Genomic DNA, 21,135 nt, shown 5'->3' with positions numbered 1-21,135 from the left:
AGTCATGATACAGCTTATGCACCACATAGCATGAAACGTGAAGAGGTTCTGGAAGTGGCTATTGTGCAGCAATATAACACGGGAGGAGGCATAATAAACATGTTGAAGTACCAGTTGTCCTAACATTTTGTGTGTCAGGAATGGTGCTAGAGTAGACAGTCAATGGTTAGGGATTCAGCACCTACCACACTAAGGGACCAATATTGGATTTGTGGGACCCTTTATTTCTTAATTGGAAAATGATGCGAGACGCATAAGTATGATTTAAGAACGCAATAAAATACACAAAAAGTAAAGATGGATTGTTCTTTATCTATGAAATTCATTGAAGGATTGGTGAAAGCTTTGGCCTTTCAGTGGTCTCCGTGTGGTTGCAGCCTTTGGTTGAAAGGTTGTGTAACCTAGCTTGTAGTAATTATGTTGTTGTAACAGATGATCAGTAGCATCAAAACAGTGTGTGGAAGAATCAGTGATGTTAGACAAGTGGAGACTGTTTTCATCATCAATATGGCACAAATACTTTCCCCTCATACCTGAGGAAGCTTCAGGAAGTGATGAGGAGAGAAGGCATGTTGTACCACACCAGCTTGTCTCATGTGTGCATTCCTCACACTCCACCTGTGAACCTACCCATACAAACATGTTGATCACATCTCACCAAACATACCAACAACCAGGACGGTTCCCCACACTTCTGCCCTGTTATCGGATGCAGAATTAATCTGTTCATAAACTCACAAATACAGTTTGGAAGGTGTGTTTGGTGCATTTTTGACTTCCATGCCAATGTTTGGTTGGTGTCCAGGACCTGTATGGTCAGATGGAGGCCCAGATGTGCATGTTCTGGTGGTTGGCAGCCAGGCATGTGTGTTGTGGCCACAGGCAGCAGCTCTCCTCTCATCCATACAAGTGTCACCACATCTTATCTGGTCACAGTTATTATTTCCTGCTGGCCAGAAGTGGCCAAATTCCAACCAAGGAAAACTGGAGTGGGGGAAGCCAGCTACCAAGTCCTATATCAAAACAGACAACAAGATGGGGGCTTGAAGGAAGCCTGAACAAATCTGGGCAAACAGTTTGCACATGGCAGCCTATCCTAGCTTCTGTCCTTATCTAGAAAAGAGGATATCTGAACCTGTCCATCCCAGATGGAAGGTAATTATATCCATACCCCTGAGGTCTCTGAGGAGGAAGTGGGAGGTGTCTGTTTGTAAAGAGGATGACCCACCTGGGACTACTTAAATCTTAACCACCTTTCTGCTGGTCCTTAGGGGTATTCAACTGGAGCTTTTCAGGAACACTCTCTTGTCATGAAATCAAGACATCTAGAATTTTGCAATGCATCTGCATTATTATAGTTCTTGTTAAGTGCATGGTTGGTAAGACCATCTGGGGGCATTTCTTTGATAACTTCTTATTCCACACATTGCAGTCCATCAGGACATTCTAGCAGTTGGTTATAATGCCGTCTCTGGTACTGTCTCCTGGTATATTGGAAAGTAAAAAACATAGTGCTGTCACCTTCTGTAGCAGATAGTAAAAATAATGCTGTCTCCTGGTATATTGGGAGACAGTAAAACATGGTGCTGTCACCTTCTATAGCAGATAGTAAAAATGGTGCTGTCTCCCAGCACAACAGACAGTAAAAATGGTGCTGTCTCCTGGCACAACAGACAGTAAAATTAATTGCTGTCTCCTGGTACAGCATCTAGTAAAACATGGTGCTGTCTCCTGACTGAGTTGTTTAGGAAATCCTGTGGTTGACCATGGCACAGGAAGACACTTGACATCCATCATTTCAACACATCCCCCTCCTGTGGGGTCCCTCAGCCTGACATCTAGATGACAAGTTGTAGGTCTTATTTATAAATAAACTCCAAATTCCTATTCTTATTTTAGCTGCCCAAACTTCCCCGGCAGCATGCTTACCTGACATCCTATCTACACTCCATCCTGATCCTGACTACCTCTCCCAATCCTATATACAGGTGAAGGCATCAATATGGACCCACCATCAGATACCAGCCCATGTTTGTTTAACCGTTGGGAACATTTGTGGGAACAAGTTGTCAGCTGTGGCAGGATTACAAGTACATGCAGCTCCTGTAGTTTGGACGTGCTTATGCACTTAGGGAGAGAGGAACTTGCCATCTAGTTTTATCGTACTTTGTTGGTGTTTCCTTTTCGATTGATAATTCATTTTACAAGATGTCATTCTGTTTGACCAAATGTTACTGGAGAATATGTTTGTCAGCTGTTTTAATTCCAGGTGATTCATAGCTGGACTGCTCAGATTTAAGGTAGAGTGTAAGCTGTGCAATGTGAAAAGCATACACTGTAGTTGCCGCCTCAAAGCAGCGTAAAGCAAAGTCAACCTGCCAAACTTTATATAAAGTGTAGTATGTATTATAAGTATGTCAGGTAATACATACTCGCTGCTGCATAGATACATTTAGTATTGGCAGTATGCCCAACAGACTCCTCTAATCTACATGGGAGGAAAGTAAGATTCGCCTCCCACCCAAAGTTGTAAATGGACCAGTCCTTTAGCGGAGGTTGAAGCTGTGCAGGTGGGGAGGCAAGTGTTAATCTGGGAATGTGAACCTGTGCTTATCACATTGGGACCAGGATTTGGCTTTAGGACTGATGGAACTGTCTTGGAAGCCTTGCAGCTTTTCTTCCTTAAAGTAGACTCTCACTAACGTTGACCAACTTTCCAACTCATATGTGACACCTTCTAAATAAAAGCTGACTGACTTCCTTAAGTTTACACTTTAAGTTTACTGTTAACATTAAACAAAAAATGTTTTATCTTCAAGTAATTAGTCTATGTTTGTAGCATAATTGGATTACTAATGAAAGCTTATTGTGATAAGTACATAACAGCACTAAAACATAAACAATAGCTCAACTCACAGTATGGAAGGTTTCCAGATCAGGAGATCAGAGGAACATGTTGTAGGATTTACTTGCCAAGACCTGAAAGTTAACCTGGGAGTCCTCAAGGCTGCCAATTAAAGGCTTATAGGCAGATATAATATGTTTGACATCAGTGTGCATTTGGGTCATATGTTAGACATGAAACACCTTTTCTCCTGACCAAAATGTTTCTTGGTACATTGTAGACATACAAGCATGTATGTGAGCAGAGAAATCATCACAGGCTAGACTGTACGATTCTATAATCAAACTGAATCAGAGCAATTCCTTTGTCTCTGTACTAGTACATGTCTCATAAATGTCCAAATAAAGTGTGAATGCCAATTTGCGAATGACAAGGTCAACAGAAATCAGCTTTGAGGGCAGTCAGCATGTTAATGTCCTGTGGTTGATTGGTATTGGCTGTCCTCTCTACATAATCAAGGCTGGGCTGACTTAGACACCTCATTTGCAGGTAATGACAAGGAAAGAAAAGAACAATCACTGGGATAGTGAGGAAGAATTGAACAATGGTAATCCTATCAATAACCATTTAGAACAAAACAATCATAATCTATCAAAATGAACAAATAATGTCCAAACATTGGTAGATTTGGTCATTGGTGCCAATACAAAAAGTGGAAGGCACAATTTTATCAGAAACCAAGTTCAGAGTTTCATTTTCATGCGTGTGCTGTTAGTTGCATACTACATGTCAGACTCAGATGAAAGAACTGCAATTTTATAGCCTGGAATCCAGCTGTGAATGGTATCATATACCCACTCTGAAGGCAGAGTGAAGGTAGAACTGAGTGGCCAGTTCATGGCAGGATTTCAGTTTTGTTAAAGCTGGAAGAAGACATAAACACTTGAAGTTCCCCTATAAATGTTCTCTCTTGCATCCCCGTGAGAAAATGAAGCCCTCCTCAGTATTACCTTTATTAACGCAGCATGGTCACAACCTCTGCTGACCAAAATTACAATAGAACATTCCGACACACTGTGGTGAGTCCAGAGATAGCACCTCTCAACTGTAGCGGGGGATTACACCTGATAAAACCTGACATTTTCCCATGGACCTTGAAAAGGGGAGCGGGACGGTTGTCCCGTTCTGGAACAGGAGGCACCAGCAGGCATAGAAAGACTTAAGTAACTTAATTTGAGGTCGGTGACCTTTCTTTGTGGGCAGGTGCTCTCCCCAGATATTGGGTCTCCCAAAGCTTGTTACCTTGTCACTGGTGTATGAAGTGGGGGCGGCTGGTCGTAATTTGCACCTGATCAATATAATGAACCAAGCAGGGGGAGCCTAGATTCTTTTGCCCCTAGTTGATTAGTGGAGTATTAGATTGTTGGCAGCCTCAATGCAGTACAGATGACACGCCACTGGGAAGTACAACCTTCTCTCTACATGTTGTTATCAAATACTGGAAAAACTGGATAAATAATGATGGAATAAGCCAGATTTAAGACTCACTAGACAGTTTTTGAATCAGATGATACTAAAAAATGAAGAAGACATGTGTGGTCTGTTGGACAGAGCTTGTTGCTGGATTTCTCCTTGTTCCAGCGTTGGCTCTAACCTTACTAATGAGATAAACAATGTGCTCAGCCTGTGTCCACATGTGTTGCTTACAGAACAAGCTCTGAATGGATGAAGTGAGCTGGAAAAAAAGAGTTGTAGCCCCAGTATGACTATTGTCAGTCTCTGACCTGTTCATCCAAATCATTGTTAGTCTGTCAAACAATACATGGTGATCCAGTTACATGTACTTCACAGCCAGAAATGCTTTTAACAAGTTGTCAATTATCTTTTAGCATGACATGATTCTATTCATACTCAAAGTTGCTCAAACATAAGCTATGATGGAGAAACACAGGCTTGGCTATGTCGTTATTTTCTCCAACTTGGTAGAGAAACTTCCAGAGTTGAATCCGGTACGCTCCAGTCTTGAAAGTAGGTCTCATACCTTCCATTTATCGGATTAGAAGGAGTTCTATTAAGACATCAATACAGCGGAGAGCAGATTCATGTTAAAAGCTGGGCGACAGATGGCAGCTCCATTTTTCCATTACTGGGATGGAGATCTTCATATCCTCTCAAAGGGACTTCACCGGAAATCATGTCGGAGAAAATTACTTTCAGGCAATAGGAGAAAAACAGAACAGTGGTGGCGTAATTTCTGGGATAAAGTATCTTAGAGGTAGCAAGTCTGTCGCTGCCTCAGTGGCTTTCTCTAGAGCAGGTTCTTTACGCTTCTATTTCATTAGTTGTTTTAGGGGTGGCTATTAATGAATTGGAGGGAGAGCTACCACTGTTATATTAGGTACACAGAGGCAACAACTTAGATAGAGGGCTATTTGGAAACTGCTGCCACGCCTTTGTTTTGTCTTCTTTGATGTACAGATATCCCTACAATTTACAAAATGTGTCGCTCACTTGTGGTCTTCACCGACATGTGGTGAGGGGCTTAAGACTAATATCAAGGACAATGTAGAGAAGTACGATGTCCTTGGGTTTATCAGGGAACCCGGAGTGCGCCAGTTAAGAATGTTATGTTGCCCGAAACTGTTCAAGACATCATGAATCAATCGTTTACCAGAAAAGCGCAGATTGAATTTGAACTTGAGGAGTATTACAGAAGAGTGCACCATAGACTGATCATCATTTATACATGAGGTTATGCTTTATAATATTCATAACAATATTGTGCATCTGCGTGTGTATTGTATGCACTTTGGACCTTTATTCTCATGATGTTCTATTTCCTACTACAAGCTGGAGCAACCACAAGGGCTATCACCCAACAGAGGAAATGGTGATGGGAGGAAACTGCGGGGACTATGAGCAAGAGAAACCGGGGTAGATTAAAGGTATAGGAAGGGTGGATGAAAGCAGAGCAGTGTTTGGCAAACCTGGTGCAGTTTGTAATCACTTGTTTGGGGATTCCTTACTGCAGCGGGGAAGAGCGGCAAATATTTGCGGACAAGCTGCGGGGTTCATCTTGGGTCCAGATCGCGCCCAGACTTAGCGGAGAGGGTTGTGGTGGTGATTGGCATGTGGTGGGGTCAGGGTAGGGCGAGGAAGTGGAAGGCTGGTGCCAGCCAATTACACTTGACCGTCTGCCAGGGGCTTTCCTAGAACTTAACAAATGTCCTCTGGGGAATAGGGAATAGTCTGGACTAATCCACCTGACATACAGCACTGGATAATGAGTCACAAGTCTTTTCTTTAGTCTGAGTTGTGAAGCCGTTGGGGTGGCAGCGAAGAGCATAAACTTTTCTTGCGCAACAAGATAGATTGATAAGAACTGTGCAAATATCTTTAAAATTTTGCAGTAAGTTTCTTTCATTGTATCTGATCAGGTTGTAGTTCTGAACAATCCTAGGCTCTCCTTAAGTTATCATTATAGACATTAAGCACAAATCTCCGCTGATATCGCAGGGCACAGGCCTCCTTCACCTTAGCTGCCCAGAAAACATCCATCTTTTTACTTTGTTGCCTGATATATAAACTCCTTTAAATGCTTGAGTGGTTTGGGCAATAATCAGTGATTCTGCTACACTTCTATCCCACCATGGGGCATTGTGCACAAAAGACCACCTGTGTATTAGAAGTCAATACTGAAGTCTATTACACCCATTAACCACTGTGAAAATGAGTGCTGTTTAAGTCCATAAATTACCAATCACCATAGGCAGGCAACCATCATGAGTTAAGTTATGTCCCTGCTCAGGATTAGCTTTGTTTGGAACGAATGGTGCCAGCGAGGGTACACCAGAAGTCTGTGTTTGTGTGGAAATGTTTGGATGTGGTTTTTCAAGTGTATTCAAGTGAAAAGTCTTTGTCATACCAACCTACCAATGGAAGTGCTGTGCAAATCTACAGGAGCCATGGAATCCTTTACATTTAATTGGGGGTTTGGTGCCCTAGTGATATCCTGTCTACAGTAGGATTATCCAGGCCGGGATGGCCTTCCTAGTCTCATTACTGTGCAGCCACATGCACGTACAGTCTATCATGACTGATCATCACATTTATATTTGATTATAAACATTTAGATTTAGACAGGACGCAGCAGCCACTTATCTACCCAAGCTTGTACTTTACACATTATTGTGTGCATCAACTTCTGTTTAAGAAGCATCAAACCAAAAGGAATCAATGGCAGACACCTAGACTTGTGTATGCTTGTGTGATGTCTTCCCTTCTCTTATTTCTAGATTGCAGATAAACAGATAGGCAAAGTTGTAGGTAACTGCATCCAGACTACAGAAACTTTGATATCATTGAATAAAGGCTGTACTAGTGGTAACTTCGATCTGATAGTAGGAGGGAAGAGGTGGCCCCATAGACCCCTGAACCTCTACAGACAGGCTGACAGGTGATTAAGCCTCTTCAACACAGGTTCATCCACATGTTACCATGTCTAGGACGGCACAAAACTCACAGACCTGGAGTGGTAAGGGCCCTCCCAGGTATTGATCCTGGTGCTTGTGCAGTTCTAATGGGGATGTGTGCGCTGGCACCAGCACTCAAAATCCCTGTCAGGATGCCCTTCCTTTCCTACTCAGGCCCTGGATTTGTTTGACTTTCCTCCTCAAAGACATCCTTATCTTTCGGTCCAGACGAAAGCTTTTTGCCGTGTCAACTCGGCCTCCACCCTGCCCTCCCTGTCGCCGTGACGTACAGGCGCAAACGGCAGGGAGAAGTACAGTTGCCTCCTGGCTTATTTGCATGGGAGGCAGGATTATGTGTTTATGGCGCCACATCAAGTGGCCGGCAAACATTTGCCCTTCTCATAACAGTCCCTAACAATGACTATTAAGGAGGTGAAGAAGAAGTGTCTACGTAACTACCCCAACCTCTACTTTGTTCTCATTAAGTATTCCGGCCAGGTGAGAGCCGGTTGGTACACCTGTATTCTCCTCCTTATCATTTCGGCATCAGGTCGGAGATTAAGTCTGTGGGGAGACGGCTGTAATGTCTGGACGAATTTGACAGTGATTAGAGTACAAATGTGCCTTAATGTGATTGATTACTAATTGGGCATGAGTATTGTCATCCCAGTACACCCACTTATCTCCCTTAAGAGGATCTTGAGATGAAGGCAGCAAACATATGGAGTAGTCTGTGTCCCAGAAGAAGGAGAAAGTTTCCTTTTGTTATTGGCTAAGGTTGGTACCTTTGGGGAATTCAGCCACCAAACCTGGAAACAAACAAAACTTTTCCACTGCTAAGTAGACACAAGCACACGTTAAACATTGGAGTCAATGGTCCAGCTCCACTAACTGTTGATGGAAAATATTGTCAGAACGTAGGCCAGAGGCACGCCGGAGTCTGGGCTAGGCTGTAGACACAGAGACCTGTTGATGGGTTTGGTGTTTGGTTTGGTCTGAAAGTCGCCAGTGTCGGCAAACTTTGTAAACTCCGTCCCTCGCGACAAGCACCCCTCTCGGTGTCTCCATGGTATGACTATTGATTGCGACATTTGTAGGAACAGTGTGAAGGATCAGACTGGAGTCTAAGGCTGTACCGATGAGTCAGAGTGTTTGATTTGGTCTGAAGCCCGCCAGTGTTGGAAAAGTTTGCAAACTGTGAACCCACGCCCTTCAGTTTGACCTGTACTCTCCATCACTGTTTCTGTATTTTAACTCCCATTGAGCGCCGGTGGAGCGCTAAACATGCCAACCCTTTGCTTCATCAGCAGACCCAAACATATAAATTGTTCTAATGGTTGATCAAGGAGTTCTCCCTCCTGACTCTAAGAACCAGCTATAGACAAACTGATGCCACAGGTCCAGAGTTCAATCCCCATTTGTCTGCTTCTTTGGTAAAGTTCCAAAACCTGTTTTGTCAGCAATTGGTCATACCAGTTAGGCCCTGATCCCAAACACCCAAACCCTCTCTATGCTTTTAAAGCTGTAGACCTAAAACACCACCATAAACATGAACTTGGACTGTAGCCAACACTAGATTAGGATGGCTGTGCCATCTTTATCCTCTACACTTTCATGGGGGTGTGACATTATTTCTGTCCTCTCCTGCGGCCTTGACAGGAGGCCACTCTCTGGTAGGGGGTGATAGACGGGCAGTAACAGAGCTCACAAGTATAACTTTCACCCTGTTAGCCACAGAAGGTCATCTTGTAGACAAAGCGATAATGTGATTGTCACTTGTCAGTGTGATGCTTTGAAAGGATGGAACTGTATAGAGAGTACCAGACATTCAGCTGAGTGCATGAGGCAAATTCAGAACACTGTAAATATAAGTAAATCATGCATTGCAAGCTCATTGAAGAATCTTCTGGCATTGGCAGTACTAAAGAGTTCTCTTCCAGAATGTGAAGATGAGAATAATCAAGTTTGAAAAGGTCCATGATTGGTTCTTCTTGTCTTGAAGGATGAGCCCCTGTTTGTGACTGGTCCTTGGATGTAGCCACAAACACCCAAGAGGGCCAGAGACAGTTCATTAGCTCATGTCAGAACCAAATATTTAACACCAGGCAATATCAACGTTGGCATCTGTCTCTCACATGGACCTGTTTACTGGTCTGCGATGCTTACAGAGAGAAAACACACACAACACGCTTCATTCCCTCTCTCGGTGACAAACATTTTCAATCATAGCAATACCTTTCGTCATGACTTATTAGACTTCTTTTCATCGTTGTTCCTGTATGATGGTTGTGTTCCTGTGGTCTGAGAGTGTAATTAGGTCTTTCTTATTGACATGCCAAAGTCCTGACATTCTTAGAGAGGTCTCATGGTCTGGAAAATCAGTCTGAACTGTCTATCTCTGCATAGCCATGACGTCTTCATGTATGCAAAAAACCTGCTGGCCTCTTTTCTTTGTGTACAGTTTCTCATGGTCTTCTAAGAGGCTTCCTTTTCTGTGAAATTTGTGAATTGTGTAGTTGACAGACCCTGGAGGCTGGTAGATGTCATTAGTTGGAAAGCAGATTGCTTGTGCTACAAGGCTGTATCTTGTCATCTCGCCACTTTGTAGTAACGTTAACAAGATTATCTATTTTTTGGTGCTACCAACTGTGCCAGAGTGACGTCCAAGTTCTCGTGTTTCATTCTATTGAAGGAAACAAGATTTCAATTCTACATCTCCCTACAGGCCCCCATTCCTATGCCATGGCCAGGAGTCTCTTGGCTGACCTCAAATATTTTGCTTGGTTATATACGGTTATGAAAACATCCACCTGACCCGTATAGGTCACTCATAGGAAAATCATATGCTCGAAGAAAATAATAGCGCTTGAAGTTCATAAGCCTTCTTCTAATATCTGCCATTATGGTATGCTGGTCTTATTGGTCTAATTAGTTTCAATGAAAATGGTGCAAAGCATCTCGCATAATGTTCATGTTGTGGACTACATGTATGCGGGTAAATGATTGGCATACTTGGAGTGGTCCTACTGTTAGTGAACCACTATTTAAAACAACACGGGCAACATACTGGGTATGTGTAACGCAAACATTTATATACTGACAAGTGCAGCAGAATTTGTTCTCACAGATTGAACAGCCCTTTCTAAGTGCGGCTGATGACAGAAAAATGGAGTTATACAAACATACCAGGCCATAGTAGTCTTCAGTTGTATTTGATTAGGCAAGAACTTCAGAGAACAATGAGTCACCATAGTGATTGTGATCCAAGGTCACCCATTGGTTCATACCTATAGACTTTCAGCTAGAATAGTAAAAACATTTTTTTCTTTATGAAACTTCATGAGCATGTAAAGCAGGCACAAATGTAGCATGATAATGTGTCGATCTTGCGGTCAGGAGTTGTTTGTCTGGCACGCAATGAAACAAAAGAAAACTTTTCAGGACTTCTTAGCTTCTACCACACGAAGGAGCTCATCTGACTAGTTCTGCATCCATTGCTGGGCACATCAGAGTGGTGATGGAAATACCTATGAAAAGCACCTTGGAAAGTCAAATGTTAGCGATCAGTAGTCAATTTTACACATCACTACTTATCACATTTCCAGAGTGAGATGTACTTCAAAGTGGAAACTTGCATGAACCAGACACACCAACTCCTGGAGCTTTGTGAAAATCTCCTGATCAGACAAACCAATAATTCCTGGTGGGGGTTGTGGTTGGTGCAGCACCTATCTAAACTTTACCTGTTTCCATAAGAGTTAACACACCATTGGTGAGCAAGACCTACCCCAAGGTCGTTAAGCTGTTAACAGTGGCCTACTTTTGTGGACTAGCACAAATCTTTAAGACAAAATAAAGTGTAGAAGGAGTCATTTTCGGCCTTACATTTACAAAGTACCTTAACAACTATGGTCATCAAGTCAAGCTGCACTCGATTGGAATTGTTTTATGTTTGTAACATCTTGTATAGTGAAAGAATTCTTGTAGATCTTGCTTTCATCATGTGTCATGATTTAAGATCGAGAAGGTTTCCTGTCCGTTTGCTGGCTGCGGTGAGTTTTATCCATTGACAACATCTCTAGACTATCTTTGGAAATCAAGCTATGTATTCATGGCACCTGTAAAGCAAAGCAGAATGTTATTATCAGTTTTCCAAAGTCAACTTCAAAAAGTAGTGATAAAGTTTTTTAGCTTAATTTCTTCTTTTGTGGTGGGAGTCCATGGGAATGAAAAACAAGTAGCTTGAGACCTGTTCCTTTTGGCACACTGCTTTGGTGCACATACATTACCAGTTAGATACCAGCCAGTACTTTTCTCATGCCCTATTAGAAAGCTATAGGCACATTATCACAAACCACCTGACCCATGGAGAGGACAGGGTGGCATGGGGAGAAACTAGAAACTTCACACCAAGGAATCAGAGGTAGCTGCTGAAACTACAGGTCTGAAAACATGTTTGGAATGCAGTGTAGAGAATTTAACATAGTTGTGAACAAGAGGCCTGTGGTGTGGAATGTCTGCCCCGGTGAGGAGGTCAGGTGGTACCTGAACCGTTACCATGGAAATGGACATGTGCTGACTGGCGGACAAAAGGTAATGAAAATAGCCCGCCAGCAGAAAGGGGCCTCCTGGGATGAAGCAATGTTAATGTAATAGCTTTTTCAAAACATTATAAATCCCCCACTGTGGAAGGAAACCTACCTGTTGTTTGTGGGGTGCAGAGTTCAGAAATGTGGTACAAAAGCCATAATGATGCTTCATTGACTGCCCAATTATTGATTTATCATTACTTTTCAGTGTAGACTCTAACTGTCAAGAAGTGCAGGTGGGCTAAGTCAGCTGAAGCAACTACCTTCACAGGGTGATTCACAATGTCAGATAGCTGACAAGTTCAGTTCTAGTATTCTTGTTATCTGTTTTGAGGCGAAAGCTGTTGTGCAGCAAAGCTTTGCTTCCTTTTCAATTCATACTAAAGGTTCTATCATTTTGAACCAGGACTGTCCAAACTCTAATTGCAGGTTTTGGAAAGCAATTAAGCATGATTAATGTTTGGGCCTTGCAAAGGAAAAAGCAATTGGACTTTTTGAAACCAATGTCATTTTGATCATTGAAACATATTATCATTGTCATGATATTTGAATTTAAGATGGATGGGGTGAAATATTCTTTCTGCCTCTATACCAACAAACAGCCCTGAAACTAATGGGGAAAACATGATATTAATGGTACCTAACCTTTAGTTTCCCATATGGTGTGAATGTCAGCCTACGCACTTACATGTATACTCCCTAGGTCATAGCACTTGACCATTTGTGGTCTCTGAAAGGTCCGTGAAGGTTTCCTGCCATTCTACCCCCCTCTGTGAAGGCCAAGTTCCCTGGCAAACATAGCTGAAATGTGTGAAAGAGGATAGAGAGGTGATTGCAGCCAGCTCTGATACCAGTGTAATGCAAGGTCAAGTGGCCATAAGCCGATTTACAGGGTTTGACTTAACCACAGGTGTTGTTTGCTGGAATCGGGTAACTTTTACACCTTCTTGAATGACATCCTCATACTACAAGTTGTGTAACGGAAGGAGAATACTGGTTCCTGTGCCAAGAGGCAAACCTAAAATCAGATCATAGAAGAAATGCTGCGTACAAATGTATCGCAATCTGCAAAATTGATTCTGCTTATTTAGATTTCAAACTGAAATTTCCCCATGTATTTACAACATGTTTTACTTGATGTGTCTAAGCTCTTGTGTATATATACACTTGTAGCTGGCTCAATCTGCTTTTTAGAAAGATGACTATGGTGTTGTATGAACTTGGTATTATTGTCTTGATTGCGAGCCTCCTATCAATTGTTCAGTGTTAAAGATGTGTGTTGTTCTTGAGGAAGGTGGAGCGTTAGGAAGTATCACATGACATTTGCCTTAGAGCTCAAGGTTCGCTTCCAAAGTCAAACTGTAGCTGTTGAAAGACACATAAAAGGTGAACCTTGGGCACAACAAGGAGATTTGAGTGTTGATAGAGGTTGTCATGGCAATTCAATAAGGCTTCCTTAATAGTCCATCCTTTTAGAGGTGCACCTGAAGACACAGCTCAGGCCCACACTATCCACACTGGTCGGACCTGCCATTTCCCAAGCTTGGTGGTCTTGTCTGTTGTATCAACTCTGCCTCCCAAAGAAGGGATACAGCCCTACAAACAGTGTAAAAGCATTTCGCCATTGTTGCCTCCTGAGCACAGGATGAAGTTTCATGGATGTCACCTAAGTGGTGTTGTAAGGGTCTGAAAGCAGCTTGGCCCACAGGCCAGACACTGTTTCCTCCTACTGACCCCCCTCAGGTGTGGTAACAGGTAAGGGGAACACTTGTACATTATGTGATCCCTAGAACAACAAACATCACACACCTCAAACAGAAGAAAGGGCGACTGACAGGTCAGAGTTTGCAGGCTTCCAAGACAATAGCAGCAGCCTGGACTCTACATAACCCTGCCAGCCAAAGCTGTCTAATATTTTGAGAGGTGGCAGGGTGCGTGTGGTATGCCCGCCATGGTGATTGCGTGATAACTGCTCCTGGCACATTCAAATACCAACAGCAATATTGGCTGCCCACCTCATACTTTCTGCACTTGATGATAGCTGCTCAGGACACCAGAACATTAATAATGGCCGCAGCTAGGAATGAGAAAGGGAGGACATTTTTCAAAGGTTAACATAGCTTCCGCTTGTCACTCTCGGGCAGAATTGCATGCCAGTACGTGCCGGTACAGAATACCAGAGCTAGCACCTTTTGTCAGGCATTGGGTGCTTAAAATGTTTTCCAGTCAAGGTCAGTTAGCACTTTGTCAACTTGACTTTCCTGTAACATTAGCTGTATTATCTTACAAAACAGACCCAAGGTTGGGGCTAAACCTCCAAGAATTCAGACAAGTACGATTCTTGCATCCCTGGTGTGGAGGGTCTCCAGAGAGCCAGTTGGTCAAAACTAAAGTCTGGAATGTCCGACAACAAGAGTCACTAAAGGCTTGTGTCTAGGCAGGAATGAAAACAATATTTTATGGAAACCTTTTAAAGCAATGCATGTCCCGTGAGTCCTCCTTAACAAGACAAATATAACTTTAGCAGACTTTTTCTGAGATTGTTTGTGCCAAATTATCTGTAACGCCTTGGAAGCAACAAGATCTATGAAAGCAGAGATAAGAAGAAGGACATTGATAAGTCTTATTGGGAAATATCTTTATTAAGTAACGAGCGATGGTGGGGAAGTTTTTAATCTGATGAAATGTTGTGGACGGTTGTTTGGGAGTATGTACTTATCACAAGAAGTGTAAAGAGTGCAAGGTCATGACCCCTCTAAATAGAACCCTGATTGGTCTGGTCTTCTGGCCCTGGTTTGTTTCACTCTCACTGCTTAACCCCTAGCTTACTAATAGTGACATTTACTACTTATATAGTGCAGATACAGGTAATGAAAGATGTATATTAGACATGTGTAGATCGTACTTGTAGGTGAGTTCTTTTACTTACTCCACCTGTAATTCACAGTTTAGAGCATGCACCATGAAGTGCAGACTCATACTTTCAGTGGATGTCAGAATTTCTGTAAGCTGTCAGAAAACTGTAGCCTGGTGTCCAAACCTATGAAAGCTGCCAAGTCTTTCCTGCGAGGAGGAAGAGACTGGCAGGTACAATTATAGGTGTGGATACCAGGCTACTGTTCAGAGGAAAGCCAAATGCATATACACTCCTGGACTGCTGGAGACTACATGCATACATGTATACCAGAATGGATCAGCTCTGACACCTTCTATCAACCCAGCTACCCTCCTCCCTAATTTATCCTGGCTGCTACACCTCTGCTAGTGTTACCTTGTAAGTGGCTGTAATCATCAGTGAGGTGTGCTTCAAATGTGATCATATTTCAGATAGATCAGGGATTGAGATAAAGCAGATCTGGGGTCACCCTATGGTGCTAATGTCTGAACACAGGAAGCCTACCCCTGTGCTGTCAATATTTACCTTTGGCCTGTCACAGTTTGGACAGTTTGTGAGTTTCATCTTTCCAATTACTTCCTCCTCAGGCTGACAGGGTCCCAGTATGAAGGGATGATCCTTCCTGCACTGTTTGGCCTACAAACACAGGCAGCAGGCCGCAGATCAAAGCAGTCACACCTGGGGTGGGCTGGAAAACCACCAGTTTTATAGGGAGATGCTTGATATTCTGCCTGTAGTAACCATTTAGTAGTTCGGGGTACATTGAACCAGACTACATGGTGTATGGTTCAGCCACATGCAGTTACACTATCAACTATGGGCATTTGGATTATTATATTATGGGCATTTGCAAGCTTTGATATGTTTGTTTTACATTTGAAACTGTGGCTGGAGAAGGACTTACATCCTTCACTACTTTCTACCAGTCTCCTTTAGTAGTAAGTTACTACCAATCATTCCTCTGTCAGCTGTAATATTTTTGCTGACTATATATTGGATCAATACTTCAATTTTCCACACCACCTGGTTATATGGCTGGAATAAGTGACTGTGTAACTTTATGGGGTCATATCCTATCAAGGGTTTAAGGAGAGGGGGAGAGGGACGGTGTTATAGATGAGTTCAGGTGGCCTAAGGTGGCAGTTGATGCTGTCCAAGGGGTTGTCAGGGTGGGTCACCCAGGGTTGTCAGGCTGGGTCACTCTGGGTTGTCAGGGTGGGTCTCTCTGGGTTGTCAGGGTGGGTCACTCTGGGTTGTCAGGGTGGGTCACTCTGGGTTGTCAGGGTGGGTCACTCTGGGTTGTCAGGGTGGGTCACTCTGGGTTGTCAGGGTGGGTCACTCTGGGTTGTCAGGGTGGGTACCTTTCATTCCCATCATTGTGGTATAAATAGAGGCTAAATGATTTCTGACATTACCACAATGCTGCATGAAAATGGTGTGGTTGCAACTGTGCATTAGGTGATGGAATGAAAATCAAGTTGGTGGGTAATGAATTGAGTTAGTTTGCTTTAAGCTCCCTGTCAGAAAGTTGAACAGGTAGGAGAGCCATGTCTCATACAAAGTTTCCGATTTGCTATCAAAGAAGCTTAAGCTCCAATTGGGAAGAGGTAAAACTAATGAATTGCTGCAAACCAACACATGATTTGGGCCTCTACCATGATGGTAAAGTGCATTGTATAAAGTACCGGTAATTGTAGTTGAGAAACAGACCATATTTGTCAGACATGTACGACATCTGGTTTGAATAGAGTTGCTACTACCTGCTGCCTCACTACTTGAAACTGCTACCAAGTTGCAAGTGTAGAATCCATAAGAGATGTATTAAAACCAAATGTCTTGGTGGGGGGAGGGCAGCAGTTTACCACCCATAGTGGGTCAGTCAAGGCTGCCCTGTCAGGGTTGGACCTGAGAGCCAGCCACCATGGAGGGGGCAAGTGGAGCTGGTGCTATTGCATGCTCATTGCAGGAGTTGGCATGGGATACCTGAGGTTGATGGATTCAGAGACTCTTAAGCTTTCCTGCAGGTCTTTCACTACCTTGCCTGTAAAATGTTGCTAGCTGTGATATGCTCTCTCAACACTTTGTAGCCGCTGTTGACCAGCAGTGTACAAAAGATGAAAGGCAAGGCTGTACAGGCTGGACATTGTCATGCTCATATCAGGGAGTAGACCACCTCCTACATATCAGAGGTCATCTAAACATCCATGGACCTGACACCCCATAACATCATAACCATAGTGTCTCCTTCATCAGTTATGACAACCTAGGTTTGGTTATAGTGTTGCTACACCCTGGAGGGCCTGGGGGCAGACCTCCCCACCCGTGGGGCAGACTCCTCACCCCCATAGCTTCACCTGCCAACTTCCATCCTCGTCAATTCTCCTATTCTTTTTGAAATCTGCTCCATGACAAATTTGGGTTATTTCCCACTAGTAATTCCAGCTTTTCCCATATGCCCAGTCTAAAATCAAAAACAATTTTTCCTTTAAGAAAGACTTTCCAGCCTTCTCAAAGTTATAACATCAGGTCATCAGGTGGAATATAGATTTGTCCCCAGCAAACCCATAAGAAAAACTCAAGATCCCATGCTGTGTAGTTAATGGCTTGTGAGAAGACTCCATCTGAAGTTTTCAAGTCCATTTGGAAAGCTTCCAAACTCTACCTCCTGGTAGGCTCATAACTTTCCTATAAAGTAACAAAGTTTGAAGTGGTTTACAGTTAAAAGTCAGACAGGGAACAGTAGTGCACTGGAATCCAGCCAATTGGTAGCCCTTCATGCTGGCCAGTTCTGATCACTCATGAGACTAGTGGCCATCAATAAAGGAAACTGGTCAGATTTCTTCTTCCATCTCCTAAAATGCCTTTTGAATATTTCATGTCACATTGCCTGAACTTCACCAATTTATCAGGTCTACTGCCAGCGTGTATAACTTCGTGTCAAGCTGTAGTGTGCCGCATTCTGGAATAGATAAGCAAGTCTCTACCTTGAAGCAACTGGAATATCTGAGATTTTTCTGAAACGTATCCACCTTTTCTTGCGGTAGGATGGTATTTCAGTTTTAAGGCTGTGGTGATCAAATAAGCTTTGAATTAAGTTAAACTTAGTGATGAAGAAAGATGACCAGACTGTCCTACAATTAATGATAATCAGTTGTCATCTAGCTGTCAACTTTGATAGATATTTCCATGACATAGGCTAGCAACATAGAGACAAACTTGTCATTCCAAGGAGATTCTTCAAAATGCTTAATATTCATTGTTTTCTCAGAGAGAACACCCAATGGCTATAGTAGGACCTGTTTAAGATGTGACTGTTTTATCCATCATCTACAAGTCTGGAAACTTTCATAACTGAACCCCCATAGTCATTTTTGGAAGATGATGCACAATCAGTGCTCCTCGGAGTAAAACCTGCCCTACAATTGGTCGGGAGCAAGAAGCCATCACTCCACACCTGAGATGCAGACACGTCAAGCAGCAGGGAGGAAATGCTACCGCTAAGTCTACAAGTGCCACACACAGCTCGGCTTAATGTTACCGGCGCGGTATGCTCTAAAACGGAGTATTGGCAAACACGTGCAACAACAGCAATCTGCCCGGCAGGCCACACAGGCAGCAATGGCTTCATATTTGTGTTTGCTTTTCCATAATGTTTATGGGCGGTATAGCTGCCATTCTTTGCAAAGACGTGCTGTAAACTTTGAAAGGAGCCTCAGTTACAAGTCTGTAAATCAATGTAGCAGTAACCAAGATCACACCTTGGACAAAATAATGCCTGGTCAGTCCCTCCCCCTCCAGGTCCCATGTATCATTAGCGAGCCCAGTTCTATGACAGCTATTCAGTGGCCATTGTTAGCACAGGTGAGGTAGTCCTCACCTTTAGATCCCGGCTGAAACTTAACCTGTCCGGCACAACAAACAGCCGGCACCTCCGTGTGTGGTAAGGTTGGGAGTCAAAGGGACGACAAGATGACCCCTTTTAAGGGTAGCCCCTGCTTTGCTTACATTGGGACAATTGTAAAGGCAAACAATTGGCCAGGTAAATCCAACAAAGTGCCACTTGCTGTGTACCTACCTGTCCAATATGTCAACTTAGCAAAGCAAGATGCTCTAATATATAAACTCTGCCAAGTTCCCTGCTACCCTGTGTCATGGAGCATGTAGTAAAGAATGGCAGATTGACAGCACTTTGATAGTTAGCAGCAAAAGAGAGAAAACATTTTAGATGGATTGAGATCCCACAACAAAGCTCAAGTCCTCTTTGAAGTGAATTCAGCATCGCAGGAAGGCTTCCTGTGATGAGGTGATGATAGTCTTGACCGTGCGTCTCCCGTCATGCTAGATGAAGAAGTACTTTGAGACTTAATCAGCCGTTTACAGGCGGCTCAGGTGGTTTTCTACAGGTGTTGGCAAGGAGAATAGGCTGCAGGTGTCGCCCACAGCACACCTGTCAACACGCTGGACATGAAGGTGCTTCTTGTCTATCAAACCTGGAGCTTCAAGTCAGGCTGGGCTGGGAATTCAATGGCACTTCTCTCTCTTGTTCAGATTACTTTCTAAGCTACACACATGATGTTCTCAGGGAGGAAGGTCAAGGGCAAGTGAGTAAGATGGATCCAAAACTGATCCACACATTACCAAGCTATTTTTCTCACAAGGTTATGTTTTACCCAACAATGTCAGGAATGTTGTATTCGCCACAGCTTCATCTACCCTTGAATGGCGGAACATGAAAGGATATTTCAGCATAATTTCCTTTGTATGCCTGAAACAGAGCTCAAGGATAAATGGTCTTGGAACATTATCCTCCTTCATGGTAGATTAGCAGTGAAATAAAGGTGTATAATAACTGCATTGCCTAATGGCCTTCGATGAAGTAGCAAATCTCTTTGATGCCCCAAGTAGCAATAGTTACAAGATTAAGAGAGATCAGCTGACAATTATCCCAATAAAAGTATAATTTTATGAGTCATTTTGTGAAGAAAGCTGGACCAGACCTTTTTGGTGTTGGTTGTAGACCTGAATAGTGCGGGAAACTGGGTCACCTCCAATGTTTGTGTCACTCCTGACTGACTTTACAACAGCACTAATTGAAAGCTTCACCTGCTGAGTCTGTGTGCAGCAGGGATTTGCCGGATGTGCTCCAGTTAGACTGGAGTTGAAGTTTGAACAGGTGGATGGTAGCACTTCTCTGCTGACCTGTTTCTTGTCTTCTTTTTCCTGGTGCAGCCACACCTGTACCAATGACTACCATCTCCATGACTACTTTTTCGTGGCCCCTTAGATAATTTTTCCCAAAGAAAATCCTACCTATGGTGCCCACTGTCCACATAGACTATATTCTATCAGTAGACTGAGTGGTCCACTTGGGCAGGTTTGATTGTATTACCAATCATCACAGCAGAAATGGTTGCCTTGGGTCTGAGCCATGAGAGGCATCATATTTTATTACTTTATGAGAGTAGTACACTTCAGTTTCTCAATGCATTCAAAATGTATGAAATAGCTCTAGTATATCATTGGTACAGCCAACCAGGCATGTATTGCCTTCATATATATTTACAGTAGCATTAATTTTTCTTTCTAACATCAATGGAAAATAAAGATGATATTAAACTACCCGGTATCTTTTTGGAGTCATTGATATAATGTTAAATCAATCTTTTATTTCATCATAATGATACACTACATTTTGTATATTAGAATGATTCACTATTGACTTTTTAAGTTAAATTTTTTCTCTTCTGTCTTCCCTATGCAGTGATCTGAGCCATAACCATATACAAGTTGTGACAAAGAAAACATTCAAGGGGGCAAACAAAATGAAGAACTTGTAAGTATCTTTTATTATTTTGATTTTCTCATACAACTGTAAGCTTTGAAGAAAGGGCTCAAATGTTGACATTGACTTGATAAATTAATTTGTATTTGTATTCGAGCCAAGTGTACAAATCTAATAGTGCAATGATATCCATATAATATACATTGTATGATTGTTGTGAAGGACTAGCTCAAGTTGTAGGCTTTTAAGATGCTTCTTTATAACAACCGCCCAGAAAAAGCAAACTCCCCTGTTTTGTAGGCAACTTGACAACAACAGACTCTCGTGCATCGAGGATGGAGCTCTGAGGGGAATGAAGGAAATGCAAGTTCTGTAAGTAATGTAATCATTAACTTGTGCAAATTCTGTAAGTAAATATCAACTTGTGCAATCTCTGTAAGTAAATATTTCTTGAGGAATCTCTGTTAGTAATTATTAACTGTGCAATATACAAATCCATGTTCGGTAAGTAAATATTGAGTTCTGTACATAAGTATCAACATATTCAAGTT

The 21,135-nt window shown here is 42.7% G+C and overlaps 1 protein-coding gene across 1 annotated transcript in view; it reads left to right on the top strand.

Moving 5' to 3' along the window:
* Positions 1 to 21,135, top strand: part of LOC118414987 (slit homolog 2 protein-like) — a gene marked incomplete in the record, with an annotated part of 76,847 nt that overhangs the window by 13,758 nt on the left and 41,954 nt on the right. Inside the window, 2 exon segments of the mRNA XM_035819353.1 lie at positions 20,564 to 20,635; positions 20,885 to 20,956. Of these exon segments, the coding sequence (XP_035675246.1) occupies positions 20,564 to 20,635; positions 20,885 to 20,956 (144 nt within the window).

This window comes from Branchiostoma floridae, chromosome 4 (assembly GCF_000003815.2).
Source record: "Branchiostoma floridae strain S238N-H82 chromosome 4, Bfl_VNyyK, whole genome shotgun sequence".
Taxonomy (NCBI): domain Eukaryota; kingdom Metazoa; phylum Chordata; class Leptocardii; order Amphioxiformes; family Branchiostomatidae; genus Branchiostoma; species Branchiostoma floridae.
Note: the sequence above shows the minus strand (reverse complement) of the source record. Positions and strands in the feature narration are given on the sequence as shown.